The following is a 15,894-nucleotide window of genomic DNA, read 5'->3' as shown; positions in this document are numbered from 1 at the left end:
ACTGACACCAACACGTTCAGCTCACCTAATCCGACAGGTACCGGTGCGGCAGATTGCTGTGCGTGCATTTTCCAATCAAAAACCTCGGCAGGTAGTAGTAGCTGGGTGCGTTAATATTCAGACATTTCTCGGTCAGTGTCTCGTTGTTCTTGTATCTGATGCGAAAGATTATATAAAAAAAAAAAACCAAATGGGAACAGTAATATCCAGGGTATTATATCCTATCACGCTTTGGAAATTTTGGAAAATTGTAGCCCACATGTAGGGGATTATGCGCATCTGAGTAGGCATGTTTCATCATGAGGATTATCAGTTCCAGAGAGCGTCCTTGACACTAGCAAAGCAGCAAACTGGAACGGGTGATAGTAATGGATTGGGATCACATACTTGATGCGACAAGCGGGCCTCCAAGAATAGATTCTACTGAGTACTACTTGCCGAACAAGAAAGGTTGATGAATAGCTTAGATTAGATTAGATTCAACCCAATCTAAAAGATTTGTTTTCATTTGTTTTCCAGAAAAATGGGAAATATAGAACCCGTAGGGCGCAGGTGTTGAGCGCACCTGCAATCCTGAAATCAACCTGAAAATTAGACTTCAAGATTTGAATTTTAGCTACAGCTGTGTTTAGTTGGATTCAAAGTTTAGATTTTGTTTGAAATTGGAGATGATGTGACTGAAAAGTTGTGTGTGTATGACAGGTTGATGTGATGGAAAAGGACTGAAGTTTGGATCTAAATTTTGGATCTAAACACAGCCTACAATGGTAATAAGTCAACAAGCAAACAATGTTTTTTCTTTAAAAAAAAACGCAAACAATGAGAGCTTTAGCCCGCATTGTCAAACTATTTGTCTGTACTGCGATAGTGCTGACCTACTAGTGATTTATGTTTCGAGGAATTGTCCATGAAATATAATATAGTTAATAGCACGACAAACAGGATTACAGGTACACCGAAGAACAGGTAAGCAATAACTTTTTCATAACTACTCTCTCCGTTTCATATTAGAACTCCGTTTAACTTTATTTCTAATCAAATATCTTTTAAGTTTAACTAAATTTGTATAAAATTTAACAAATCTATAACATTATCTTTTATAAAAAAATAATATTTAATATATTTTAATAATATGTTTGTTTCATATTAAAAATATTGTTATATTTTTTATAGACTTAGTTATATAAAAAATATAAGCGAAAAAAGTCAAAGCGATATACAAATTAAAATAGAGGGAGTGCATTAGAACATTAAATCCACCAGGTTATAAATCAGTTAGGTTGGAGAAGTTCGGTTCTTTTTGGCTTATATGAGTTAGAGATATGATTCCACCACTAAATTTAGGATATTAAATCAATAGGCTTATAAATCATATAAATCAATAAGCTAACTTAAAAGCCTAATCCTAAACAAAAGAGGCTCTAGGTACATTTATATAGTACCCCTGAAAAAATCGAATTGACTTACCTCGGAATTTTGCAGCGGAAGAAATGTCAATGTCTTATACCCAACGCCATTGCAGATTGTTTGCACCAACTTTCCACGAAAGAAATATTTGTGTCAATGTCGCACTTGATCGTAGTACCGAACTTTTTATGGACAGAGGTGCAATATCAAAATACCCTTTTATGTAGTTCTTCGATCCTTAATAACATGTGTCGTCGATGCTGACCGGGTACAAAGAAAAACGATTGCTCTTTTCAATCTGAACAGGCGAGTATGGTTTTATAGAAAAATTAGCAATATCTATAATACCAAATTAGTTTCATTAAGTTTAGCATTGAATATATTTTGATAATACATTTGTTTTGTATTGAAAATGTTATTATATTTTCCCCCATACTTGCTAATTATAAAGAACTGATTAAGAAAATAATCAAACAATTTATAATATGGAACAACTGAGGGAGTATCTTAATGCAGGAGCAACACCATGCTCCATCAATGTTGGCGCATCATATTATGCTAAGTTAATCTTGAGATCGGATAAGCTGCTGCTCTATTACATGACGTAGCTCTTCTCGACAGAACAAACCATGTTCCAAAGAGATTAGGAGTGCACTTAGCAATGGGCTTTGAGATTATCACTCTCTTTGACTTCTCGCTCCTCCGGCAGTGTACGCCCTGATTGGTCGTAAGCGCTGACGTCGTCCAGCTCTCACCAAAACAAAATCTTAGTGTTATTTTGGGTCGCAGACTCGCAGCCGCCCATAATATGGAGTATAGTCGTTAAATTATGCCGTACTGATCCTACTCTCTAATTTAATACATGCTATTATCAAGAGAGGTCCTTTTTCAGAAAGAAAATATGGAGCGGAGGACCCCGTTTTGGCAGGTTTTAAGGCGAACAGCGCGAGAAGAAAACAAAAGATCCAGTGGTATCAAGAATAGTATGCTGGCATGTGCACAAACACCCTCAAAATAAATTGGTTCACATCATCAAAATATTCCTTTTTCTGGAGGAATATCAAATCTTCCCTCCTTATACAATGTATGTATTGTTTTGTATTCATATACATTTATGTAGTAAAGCAGTATAGTAATTAATTTATCGGGTGCACAAATTTGCTGGATTACCTCTCTGCGGATCATAAAAAAGGTAATTTAATTGATCCCTAATGTTAATATATTCCTACAGGATGATCCCATCATAGTACCGTAGCAGTGCTGCACATCAGATCTACCTCCCTCCAAAACATAATTAGCTTTAGGGTTAAGCGAAAACTGGTAAAATTAAAAAAGGAGATTGCTACAATTGATCGGGAAGAGAAGGTGGATATAAAATTTAAATAACAAAATGTTATAACTGGTTGAGAAGAAAATATAGGTGAAGAGTGAAGAAATTATTATATTTTACAATAAAATTTAAACTTCAAAAGTTACTACCTCCGTTTTTAAATATATAATGTCGTTCTCTTTTTAAGACCATCCATTTTGTTTATTTTTTCATAAATATAAAATATTGAGTAATGTTTAAAGATGATAAATCAAGCTACAATAAAGCAAATGATCAAACGTATTTTAGAAAATCAATGGTGTTATATATTACTCCCTCCGTTCTAAAATAAGAAGTGAAGCCATAAGTTTTTTTTTCCAATTTTAATCGTCCATCTTATTTATTTTTTTAAAAAAATAAAAAAAACATAAGTCAAACATAAAATACTATTCATATTTTATTATCTAATAACAATAAAAATACTAATCATAAATTTTTATAAAAATAAGATGAATGATTAAAGTTGGATATAAAAACACACTACTAGTTTATTTTATTTTAGGACAGATGCAGTAGAAAGCAAAGGGAAAACAAAGGAATATTATATTTTAGTACGGAGTGACGCCACTGGGCACTTGGGCAGCGGAGGCATCATCCCTGACGAATGAACCATCCTCGATTCCTCTCTCAAGAAAGCCGCCAGAAAAAGATCGAGGAAAGAATCCAAATCTCGTATAAAAAAGAGGAAAACAAGTTTTTTTTTTCTGTTCACTCTCCCTCACGACCTGCGGTGACAGAAGAGCCCTCCAAATCCAAAACCCATAAATAATAGTCTGATCTCTCTCCTTCTCCCCTCTCACGACGAGGTGAGAGACTGAGATGTGCCCGCGACCGCGAGTCGCGTGAGGAGATGCCCACGCCTCGTCTCCGCCACCACCTCCTCTCCGATTGATCCCTTGTATCTCCGATTGATCCCAACAAGGCGAGGTGAGCTCCTCCAGCTCCCGTGCCGTTCTTGGGTTTTTTCTCCGATCCTGGGAAGATGCGTGTTTTCTTCTTCTCCTGGTTGAAGTGTTGTGTTTTTTTTGGCTGCGATCTCTGGGGGCGAGGTTGGTTGTGATTTGGATGTTCTTGTCCTGTAGCTCTTGTTTGGTTTGGGTGGCTGTGGTTGGTTTCAACTCTCGCGTAGAGGATAACTCGGCGAAAAATTTTACCAAAAAAGCGCAGAAAGGTGCCCTTTTTTCAGGCCTTTCATTGTTAAAAAGCTTCAAACTTTGGGAAGAATCGTTGGGGTTTGGAGTCTGGACCATGCGGGGTGCCGATTCTCTTGGGAAGATAAAATCCTTATTGAATAGATAATAGCCTTTCTTGAACTCCTTTGCAGAAGACATGTTCCATGATTCGTGCCTGCCTTTTCAGTATTCATAGATTCAGGTGGTAAAAAGGTTTATGTGAAGGTTCTGTAGTGGTCCTCTTGTATTTAATCTTGTTTTCTGAAATCATTAAGTCTTCCGCTTCTTGTTCTGATCCATGAGTATGTACTGAGGTTTATGGGTGGAGTGAGGGCGATTCGTACTATTTCTAATATGTGCATCAAACTGTAGGCGTTAGAGTAGTCAATTGCTATGGTTTTCTGTTCCTAGTTGATCATTGTTCCAAGTATAGAAGTTTTGATGCTAAATTGATGTTGCAAATACAGTGCTTATTGATTGGATTGCCAATTAATCATCGGTTTGCTCATTGAATCCAGGGGAAGATCAGAACTGAGTGAGGGTTGCTAAGGGGACGGTTTGACATGGGTTTTGATCCACTGGAATGGTACTGCCAGCCGGTCAATGGCGGGGTGTGGTCAGATGTAGAGAATGCTTTTGGTGCATACACACCATGTGGCACTGAAACCTTGGTGGTGTGCATCTCATACCTTGCACTCTTCGGTGTTTGCTTCTATCGGATATGGAGGACGACGAGGGACTACACGGTGCAGCGCTACAAATTGCGTTCGCCATACTACAACTATATGCTCGGCCTGCTTGTGGTGCTGTGCATAGCTGAATCACTGTATCGGATCGCTACTGGCACCTCCATAATGAACTTGGATGGGGAGACTAGCCTTGCTCCATTTGAGGTGAGAACATGTCCCAAGTATAAGTGTATCAGCAAGTAGAGTTAAGCACACTATTTCAGAACTTTACTTCTACCGAATTCTTGCATCCCTTGACCTTTTCAGTCACTTTATTCTGCCTCTACAGGTTACCTCATCTATCATCGAGATTGCTGCTTGGTGCTGTATGCTTGTAATGATTGCACTGGAGACAAGAATTTACATCTATGAGTTTAGATGGTACATCCGGTTTGTGGTCATTTACATCTTGGTTGGGGAAGCTGCTATGTTCAATCTTGTGCTTTCAGTAAGGCAGTATTATAGTTCGAGGTATAGTACACATGAGACATGCTTTATTCATGAAATTTATTGAATGTTTATAGAGAAGTTTATACCCTCTAGATTTTTCAATGAAGACTAACTTCTGTATTTTGGTTATGCAGTTCAATATTTTACTTGTACTGCAGTGAGATAATATGCAAGGTTTGCATTCTTGTTATCTAATAATCGTACTGTAGTGATATTTGTCGTATACTGAACTTATCATCTCTGCAGCTCTTGTTTGGAATTCTCATGGTGGTTTATCTGCCTAGCTTGGATTCCTATCCAGGTTATACTCCAGTCAGGCATGACGCACTTGTTGATAATACTGATTACGAACCTCTGCCTGGTGGGGAGCAGATTTGCCCTGAGAGGCATGTTAATATATTTTCCAGTGAGTAAATATAATAAGTTGTGCGGTTGTGCCACACTATTGCATACATCCATAATGTTTTGTTTGTCCTCATAATTTCTCTAAATTTCTAGAAGCACACTGATGCATTTTGGTTGTCTTACCTTGCTAGAGATATTCTTTTCATGGATGACTCCTCTAATGCAACAAGGATTTAAAAGGCCCATCACCGATAAGGATATTTGGAAATTAGACAGTTGGGATGAGACTGAAACATTGTACAACCGGTATGTTCTGCAACCATTTTTACTGAAATGAGGAACACTTGTACATGCAGATCTTAACCTTATAATCTTTCCTCAGGTTCCAAAAATGCTGGAACAATGAGCTTCAAAAACCAAAGCCTTGGCTGTTACGGGCTCTGCATAGCAGCCTTGGTGGAAGGTATATTTGTACAGATGATAGCTATATTTTCCAGTAAACCTTTAGGGTGGTCCCTTCTTGCTACATTGTTTGTGTTTATGTAGTGATTCGTTTCATTCATTTTCAGGTTCTGGCTAGGAGGATTTTTTAAGGTAGGCAAATGTATCTCGACTTTTATAAAGTTATCCTTCAAGTTCGTTTGCATTTTTGTTTGATTGCAAGCTTTTTGTGTTATTCCTGGCAACTCATCCTTTTCCCTCCAAAATTTTGTAGATTGGCAATGATGCTTCTCAGTTTGTTGGCCCACTCATATTGAACCTCCTGTTGGAGGTATGCTTCTAGTTTCATGAGATCTCAAAACCAATGGCAATAAAATTGCATTGCGTTACCTTTACAAGCCTTATTCTACTACTTGTTTTTACCATCAACAAACTTGTGAAGTAAATTGTCAAAACGTACTGGGTAATTGTGCAAATTTTAATATTTATATATGAAAGGAATAGATCCAACTTTTCTCTTACGTTGTTGAGATGATAGTGTTAGGTGCTTTGTACCACTAAAGGTCGATGTTCTTTTGGCAGTCTATGCAAAAAGGTGATCCATCTTGGAGCGGTTACATCTATGCTTTCTCAATCTTTGCTGGAGTGGTATGGATTGTTTTCTTCTATTGCATGTTTCACACTTATATGTCTTGTTGATTCAGTGTATTTGAACTTCCAAGCAACAATTATGCTGCATGTGAGCCAGAACTGGACAGACTTTTGATCACTTACCTTTTGTTTACCATTCTCCAGTCACTGGGTGTTCTTTCTGAAGCACAGTACTTTCAGAATGTCATGCGAACGGGTTTCAGGTTGAGGTCAACATTGGTAGGTGTTGCTTGTTTAGCATGGTTTAATACTTTTACCTTTGGATTGTGAGGCTGTGATGTCAACAGGCAACCAGCAAATCACTTGTTCCACTATTTTTCTGGACCACTTTTTTTCTCTCTACTCCCATGGTTATCTTGAGCATTGAACTTCCTGATTTCTGTATCAAGGACATGTGCAATTGTTATGTTAAGCTTAGACCTTTATTTTCTTATGTTCACCATGATATAATATTGTCTGGTAATTGACTTTCCTGCAAGTAATACTACCATAGCCATCTCAGCTGCCTTTATATGTTTGGTTACACACGTATGCCATGATTCTGTTGTTTCGCAGATCGCAGCTGTTTTCCGTAAGTCTTTGCGACTAACTAATGATAGTCGAAAGAAGTTTGCCTCTGGGAGGATAACCAATTTGATTTCAACTGATACAGAATCTCTTCAGGTGCGATTTTATTTCATAGGTTTAATCACTGTTACCCAGTTTTTCGACATTATTGATTTTAAATATTGTTTGGCAACATAAAACTAGATAAAAAACAATGATATGTTAGATACCTTGTTGATGTCTGAAATGATAAGTAAATGGAAAACAGTGGAAATGTTTTGTTAGGAAAGAGCAATGGAGCAATAGATACAATATGTGCTACAATATGGAGCAATGGTTATTTATATCTTATGTTGTACACTTGGTTTGTACTTTTTTACTTTTGCAGCAAGTGTGCCAGCAACTTCACAGTCTATGGTCTGCTCCTTTCCGCATTGTTACTGCCATGGTCCTTCTATACGCACAACTAGGCCCTGCAGCATTGGTCGGTGCAGCCATGTTGGTTCTTTTGTTCCCAATTCAGGTAGATTTCTCTTTAGACATTCAATTATGGAAGCTCTTATGTTGCATTTTTAACTTTCTATCTGGTCCCTACATTACCAATATCTACTTTGTGTTTTTAATATTTTGATTCTTTTTAGGGAGCCTAGAGTTCACATTAGAGTCTTTCATGTCATCATTTAGTTGTTGATTCAACTTCCTGTTATCTATCCTGAGGTTGTATTGTAGTACTGTTTGTACGTTTGCTTAGTTTTCTGCCATGCCCCGTAAGAAATTCTTTGATGTTGTCCATAAATTGGAGTTGAGTCAAGTCAATGCTTAAATCCCTAATATTTGGCTAATCCATATTGCTTAAGCTTTCTCTTTTGAAGCTTATAATGCAAATTGCCAGGGCACTTAACAGTTGCTGATTTTCAGAATATGATATTTTTATGAATGATATATGCATTTCGAATAATGATTTTACTTTTAAGCAAACTTTTGCTACTTTCAACATAGATCTGACTGTTAACATTTTCTTTATTTAATTTACCAGACTGTTATCATAAGCAAAATGCAAAAACTTACCAAGGAAGGGTTGCAAAGGACTGACAGGAGAATCAGTCTAATGAATGAAATATTAGCTGCAATGGATACGGTCAAGTATGCTTTACATTTACTTGTGTTTTTACTAGAAGTAGTACTAAAATTTTGGTATAAACTGTTCCAAACATTTTCTTGGTTAGATGTTATGCTTGGGAGCAAAGTTTCCAGTCAAAAGTGCAGGACATCCGTGATGATGAAATTTCATGGTTCCGCAGCGCTCAATTGCTTGCTGCGGTATGTCCATTTTGTATTTAAGTTATCTTTCACTTGTGTCAATTTCATTCTGCTATATATGTTCTCTTTTTTAATCATGCGTCCATGAACTCTCTGTATTACACAATAAGCGTTGGAGTTTCATGCTATAGTATCGATTGTACTGGTGCTTCCTGGTCCTATAAAGTTCGTTTACAGTAATGTAGTTACTTGAACTTAAAATAGATATGAGAGTGAGTTGTTGCATCCCTTACTGTTGGCTCACTATCATCTTTTGTATTTTTCCTTGCCTGCTGCAGCTGAATAGCTTCATCCTCAACAGTATCCCGGTTATTGTCACTGTGGTTTCATTTGGTGTATACTCTCTGCTGGGAGGTGACTTGACACCAGCAAAGGCGTTCACATCACTTTCACTGTTTGCTGTCTTAAGATTTCCACTTTTTATGCTGCCAAATCTGATAACTCAGGTGTGCAAAAAGCTGTAAATTATGTCTTGTTAAGTTTCTCACTTTCTGTACAAGTTAAGAAGCATATCATTTTCTGAACTTATATGTTTGGATTGATAATCATTCTTGTACCAGTTAATTTCATCTGTCTTTGGCAGGGAAAATTAGTACAATGGTTTTTAGAATTTTGGTCACAGTCCAATGCTGGCTTGAGATAGTTCCTTGTTTTGCTTCTTCAACGCCTATTTTGTTAGTACTCATAGTCACCTTACTATTTCGTTTTTTTTGTTGTTTAAATTCGACAGGTGGTTAATTGTAAAGTGTCATTGAAACGTCTGGAAGATCTCCTCTTGGCTGAAGAGAGATTACTTCTGCCCAATCCACCTCTTGATCCTGAGCTTCCAGCAATTTCTATTAAGAATGGATATTTTTCATGGGAATCGCAGGTAATTTCATGTTTCAGATATGTACTTGGTATCTAAATATATCTATGTTGTATCACACATTCAACTCTTATCATTCATTGATATTATAACACATATATTGCTGTTCTGTTGTCTGGAGTACTGAAAAGAAACAAAAGTTTGGGCAAATAAATACTGAATTAGAGTATTGATAGACTAGCATGCTTCATGTATAGCAAGATGTCTATTACAGATGTCTTCATTGTTCATAATGAATTGGTGATTTGGTAGTAAGCTTCACAATACTATTCTGACCAGCTCTTATTGGTTTCCATTTTTGTCACATAATTTTATACAGTTGTTAACACTGCATGTTTCCTCTAATCTTATGATGTTGCTCTATAAACTAATTTTTCAAATTTTGGCAGGCTGAGAGACCAACATTATCAAACGTCAATCTGGATGTACCTATGGGCAGTTTGGTTGCAATAGTAGGAAGCACTGGGGAGGGGAAGACTTCTCTTATTTCTGCAATGCTTGGTGAAATACCACCAGTGTCAGGATCGAATACATCAGTGGTCCTTCGTGGAACAGTGGCTTATGTTCCTCAAGTTTCATGGATCTTCAATGCAACTGTGAGACAAAATATCTCCATTTATGTTGATTGTTAGATTTAACCTTTTATGGCTTCTACAGATATAATGTTGTTATCTCTTCAGGTCCGGGACAATATATTGTTTGGGTCTCCCCTCCAACCTCCACGCTACGAGAAAGCAATAGATGTCACTTCATTACACCATGACCTTGACCTACTCCCAGTAAGTTCTAACTATTTCAGTCTTCAGAGATCGTTCTGGAAATTTTTGACACTCTAGCTTTCATTTGATGGATAGCTTTCTGGGGACGTGTTTTTTTTTTTTCATTTGTCATGTTTAAATTATGTTGCCTAATACCTTTTTCTATCTTGGTTTGCTGTGCTTTATATTCTTGTACCTGCAAATTGACAAGAAAATATATCTTATGCTTGTTGTCAGGGTGGTGACCTAACAGAGATTGGAGAAAGAGGAGTTAACATTAGTGGGGGTCAAAAACAGAGAGTCTCAATGGCAAGAGCTGTTTATTCTGATTCAGATGTCTACATATTTGATGATCCACTGAGTGCATTAGATGCCCATGTTGGTCGACAGGTGCATTCATCTTGCTACCACCGTGGTTCATGCTTTCAATTTTACAGCCTCCCCCGCATTATCAAAACTGCCAGTGGCAGTTGATAATGGTGTCAATGTTTTGTGGATATCAGCATTTTTTTGTCGAAATTCCTTTTTACTGAGATTCCCTTGTGTCTGTTTTACTTCCCTGGGACATGAGAACATGAGGTTCTATGCCATTGGTTTGGCATGAGTCAGCCATGTTTCTGTTATGAACATCACATTGCAGTTTTGGTAATAGGATCCCTCTTACCAAAACTAGATTTTGTTAAACAGATTTTAGATCCTGATAAATTGTTATGTGATCCAAACAAAGATTTTCTTCTGTATGAAAATATTTCAGTTCAACTAAATAATCTTAATTACTGATACCCTATTATCACGTGCTTATGCAGGTATTTGACAAATGTATTAAAGGAGAGCTACAGCACAAAACTAGGGTTCTTGTTACCAATCAGCTGCATTTTCTACCATATGTGGATAAAATACTGCTAGTCCATGATGGCGTAATTAAAGAAGAAGGTACCTTTGATGAACTTAGCAACTCTGGGGAACTCTTTAAGAAACTCATGGAAAATGCTGGAAAGATGGAAGAACAGATGGAAGAGAAACAAGACGAAAGCAAAACACAGGATGACATAAAACACCCTGAAAATGGGGGCAGTGTAATAGCTGATGGTGATATACAGAAGAGTCAGGACACTTCTAACAAAACAAAACAGGGGAAATCTGTTCTGATTAAACAAGAAGAAAGGGAAACTGGAGTTATAAGTGCGAAGGTCCTTTCACGGTAAAAGATTATTATGTCATTGTACAATAGTATATTTAATGTATACAGATAGAAGAAAGAAACAGGAGAGGGAAGGAAGCATACTATAAAACATGTTTATAGATCATGATGACCTGGAATATCTTCTTACTTAATACCTTTACGTTTGCAGCTACAAAAATGCATTGGGAGGGATCTGGGTGGTATCTGTTCTCTTCTTTTGCTACGCACTCACTGAAGTTCTTCGCATTTCAAGTAGCACATGGTTGAGCGTTTGGACAGATCAAGGTTCTACGAAAATCCATGGTGCTGGTTACTACAATTTAGTCTACGGCCTTCTTTCTTTTGGGCAGGTACTTATACCATTATTTTCGTCTTCTTTTCTTGATTAGTTTTTGGATTTATCTGGTTGATCACATGCTGGCTGCAAAATATGACAATATTATGTTGTTTATAGGTTCTAGTCACTCTAACGAATTCTTATTGGCTGATCACATCAAGTCTTCGAGCAGCCAAGAGGTTGCATGATGCCATGCTCCGGTCTATATTAAGAGCTCCCATGGTATTTTTTCACACCAATCCACTTGGACGAATCATCAACAGATTTTCAAAGGATATGGGTGACGTTGACAGGAATGTAGCTGTCTTTGTGAATATGTTTATGGCACAAATATCTCAGTTACTCTCAACATTTGTTCTCATTGGCATCGTTAGCACTATGTCTCTTTGGGCTATCATGCCACTACTGATTTTATTTTATGCAGCCTACATCTATTACCAGGTACTTTTGTGATAGCTGATTCTTTTTTTTCTTTTAAAAAAAAGATGGTACTGTTAGTCTTAACTTCTTGAATCTTGACATTTCATATCTGTCTTTTCCCAGACTACGTCTCGTGAGGTAAAGCGCCTGGATTCCATTACAAGGTCTCCTGTGTATGCTCAATTTGCAGAGGCATTGAATGGTCTGTCTACAATACGTGCCTACAAAGCCTATGATAGAATGGCAAACATCAATGGGAAATCAATGGACAACAACATCAGATTCACTCTTGTGAACATGAGTTCAAACAGATGGCTAGCCATCCGTCTGGAAACATTGGGTGGCATCATGATATGGTTCACAGCAACATTTGCTGTCATGCAAAACCAACGAGCAGAAAATCAAAAGGCTTTTGCCTCCACAATGGGTCTTCTTCTTACTTACACCCTCAATATCACCAATTTGCTCACGGCTGTTCTTCGTCTTGCTAGTCTGGCTGAAAACAGTTTAAATGCTGTTGAGCGGGTAGGAACATACATTGAGTTGCCTTCTGAGGCTCCTCCTGTCATTGAGGATAGCAGGCCACCTCCTGGTTGGCCATCATCCGGTGTTGTCAAGTTTGAAGATGTCGTGCTTCGATACCGACCAGAACTTCCTCCTGTTCTTCATGGCATATCTTTCATCATTAATGGCAGCGAAAAGGTAGGGATAGTTGGCAGAACAGGAGCTGGTAAATCTAGCATGCTGAATGCTCTGTTCCGTATTGTGGAACTGGAACGAGGGAGAATATTGGTTGATGATTGTGACACTTCTAAGTTTGGAATTTGGGACCTACGAAAAGTACTAGGAATAATACCACAGGCACCTGTCCTATTTTCAGGTTTGTTTGTGAAAATACATGATAAATCTTCCCCATCTGCTTTTCTTACATCAAAAATGTTTTTTTTGGTACTATTGTCCAGGTTCTGTTCGATTTAATCTGGATCCTTTTAATGAGCACAATGATGCGGATCTCTGGGAGGCGCTTGAAAGGGCTCATCTAAAAGATGTCATAAGGAGGAATGCTCTGGGACTAGATGCTGAGGTACGTTTATCCTTTATTTAGTTCAGACCATTATTTCAGTTTTTTTTAAAGATGAAGTATGGCTGTATAGACTTGTCAGTTTTTTATGTCAGTCTAGTTTAGCTTTTGGTATTCAATTTATTCCAAGAGTTTGCTTTCGAAATTAAACACGATTGTTATAGAATTATGCTACTGCTGTTTCCTCCTTATAGTTAACACACAATGTTGAATAAACTTTTTCATCAGAAATATATTTTATAGTAGTTACCTTGTTATTTTTTTTTAAAAAAGAACACTTTGGAAAATTTCCATGGAACTTCATTTTGTTGACACTCACAGGTCTCTGAGGCTGGTGAAAATTTTAGCGTTGGACAGCGGCAGCTACTGAGTTTAGCTCGTGCATTGCTGCGGAGGGCAAAGATACTTGTTCTTGATGAGGCAACAGCAGCTGTTGATGTTCGAACTGATGCTCTTATACAGAAGACAATCAGGGAAGAATTCAAGAGTTGTACAATGCTTATAATTGCTCACCGTCTGAACACTGTCATTGACTGTGACAGGTTGCTTATTCTAAGTGCTGGGAAGGTATGCTTTTGAATAGATTGAATAGATCTTTCTTCTTTCGTTTGGTGCTTGCCTCTCATTTGAATAGTACAACAATAAATTCCTGATGATATCAGCATGTTATGTATTGATTAGTGTAATTTCCAAAGTAACCAATGAAGGATTGTTGCTTGCCTGTTTTGGATTCTCGATTTGGATGTTGCTTTCCTTACCTCCTGGAGCTTGGTTTCCACATTTTTCCAACTGAATTAGAAGTTGGTCATAGTGAGCTAATCTGTAATTAGTATCATACTATCCTTTACAATCTCTATTTTATAAACTTGTTTTTTTCAAACTGCCATGTTTCCAGTGTTTTTAATATGTAATTAGTACCATACCATCCTTTACAATCTCTATTTTATAAACTTGTTTTTTTCAAACTGCATGTTTCCAGTGTTTTGTTTTCATATTTTATTAGTATTATAGATGACTTGTAAGAGCATTGAATTCACCCTGAAAAGACTCTTGGTATTCATTAACCAAGTGAGATAGATGGCTTGAAATAATAATGTTCTCTCTGACAAATAGAATCAAGTTGTACTCTTTTCGTGTTCAACCTGTTATTTTCTCAATTGCTTAATTGTTGGCACCTCAGTTATGGAACTACTTCATTTCAGGTTTTGGAATTTGACTCTCCTGAGAATCTTTTGAGCAATGAGCAGAGTGCTTTCTCCAAGATGGTTCAGAGTACAGGACCTAGCAATGCAGAGTATCTGAAGGTGATTTTCTGTCATCTCGATGTTCTTGAAATTTGCGTACTCCAGCATAGAACAGTGCATGATAAATAATAATGAGTGTTGCCATTCAATCCATGTTGTACTCCATTGCTCAAGTTTTCACAGTTGGCTTCCAGTGAAAATATTGATGTGTTCTGATTCAACTTTTTTTGTCTCTGAATTATTGACAGACTATTGTATTTGGGGATGGTGAGGAGAGGTTGCGAAGGGAAGAAAGCAAGATGCAAGATATCCAGAGGAAGTGGGTAGCATCTAACCGATGGGCTGTTGCTGCGCAGTTTGCGCTTGCTGCTAGCCTTGCCTCTTCACACAGTGACCTTCTTGCACTGGAGGCTGCTGAGGGAAACAACATCCTCAGGAAAACAAAGGATGCAGTAATCACTCTACAGAATGTCCTTGAAGGAAAGCACAACACCGAAATTGATGATACACTCGCTCAGTATGAGGTTCCATCTGATAGGTGGTGGTCATCGCTATACAAAGTCATGGAAGGTACGATGATCACTTCATTTTAACACCTTTCTCTTGTGCGATGCTTCAGAGTAGCATGTACTGTGTGCCATATAAGTTTATTACACTAGTCCCAGTGTAAACTGGCTAATATTGGTCCGTCAGAGGAGTTCTGATGAAACCAATAGTTAACAGTGAGTACCGGATTGGTGCTTGGTCAATGCAAAAGTCCAAATGTTAACATAAAGAGAACTCGCTGCTGAAATATAAGGATAGGGATAAGATTTTATCGGACCAACAAACATACTAACACTTGACAAAAGCATGTCCTCCACCTGCCATTGTCATGATCTCTTTGGTATTCAGCCGTAACCACATCAATCCGACCTTTTGATCAAATATGTGTATCTGTATTTCTTTCAGGACTTGCCATGATGAGCAGATTGGGTCGCAACCGTCTACAGCAACCAAGTTATAATTTTGAAAACAACAGTTCTATTGACTGGGACCAAATGTAGATGTGCAAGCATCACTGATCCCTGAAGCCCTGTCGCAGAGTAGATTTGGAGCTGTAGCCTTTTCCAGCAGGTGTTAATTCCTGGAGACATGTAAAATTGTCACCAGCAAATTGGCGTGCATGTCGTAAGTAGATTTATCGTCCTGACTCCCTCCCTAAAGGTGACTAATAGGGGAGTTTTTCTGTTCTTTTTTGCAACAGCATGACCATATTCTTGTTGTACTGCCGTCCGCAAGGACATCGTCTGTTGTGCAAAATCTTATTAGCAGTGTACCTGAAAATTGAAATTTTGATGGTCTTGTGCCAATGCTAGTGTTCTCTTCAAAAATCCAGTGAATGTGTCAATTAATTAATCTTTTAACTTCTGGTCAGCATGTACCCATGTGGAGTTGTCTTCTTCCACTGCTAAACATTTACTGCCTCTTCTCCTGACTTACTCCCTCCGTCTTAAAAGAAAAAGAAAAATCTATAAATGATAATATCATACAATATAGTATGACGAATATGGATGATTCTATCTAAATCCATT

The 15,894-nt window shown here is 37.6% G+C and overlaps 1 protein-coding gene across 2 annotated transcripts; it reads left to right on the top strand.

Annotated features, from left to right (window-relative positions):
* The first annotated feature begins 3,450 nt into the window (after nt 1-3,450).
* LOC127771212 (ABC transporter C family member 2-like) lies at nt 3,451-15,697 on the top strand. Of its 2 annotated transcripts, none has more exons than XM_052297058.1 (29): nt 3,451-3,703; nt 4,467-4,841; nt 4,966-5,147; nt 5,261-5,300; nt 5,373-5,532; nt 5,663-5,777; nt 5,854-5,934; nt 6,041-6,065; nt 6,187-6,243; nt 6,495-6,560; nt 6,708-6,782; nt 7,119-7,226; nt 7,498-7,632; nt 8,146-8,252; nt 8,336-8,429; nt 8,708-8,875; nt 9,160-9,300; nt 9,687-9,893; nt 9,978-10,076; nt 10,293-10,445; nt 10,862-11,256; nt 11,408-11,588; nt 11,693-12,016; nt 12,119-12,875; nt 12,958-13,079; nt 13,398-13,643; nt 14,279-14,380; nt 14,569-14,890; nt 15,272-15,697. In XM_052297058.1, the coding sequence occupies exons 2-29, from the start codon at nt 4,512-4,514 to the stop codon at nt 15,364-15,366; spliced, it is 4,887 nt and encodes a 1,628-aa protein (XP_052153018.1). In that variant the 5' UTR covers nt 3,451-3,703; nt 4,467-4,511; the 3' UTR covers nt 15,367-15,697. The 2 variants fall into 2 exon arrangements, with proteins under 2 accessions (XP_052153018.1, XP_052153019.1); XM_052297059.1 differs by lacking the exon at nt 3,451-3,703 and adding an exon at nt 3,961-4,150.
* Nucleotides 15,698-15,894: the final 197 nt, after the last annotated feature.

This window comes from Oryza glaberrima, chromosome 4 (assembly GCF_000147395.1).
Source record: "Oryza glaberrima chromosome 4, OglaRS2, whole genome shotgun sequence".
Lineage (NCBI taxonomy): Eukaryota > Viridiplantae > Streptophyta > Magnoliopsida > Poales > Poaceae > Oryza > Oryza glaberrima.
This window is presented reverse-complemented; position numbering and strand designations above follow the sequence as displayed.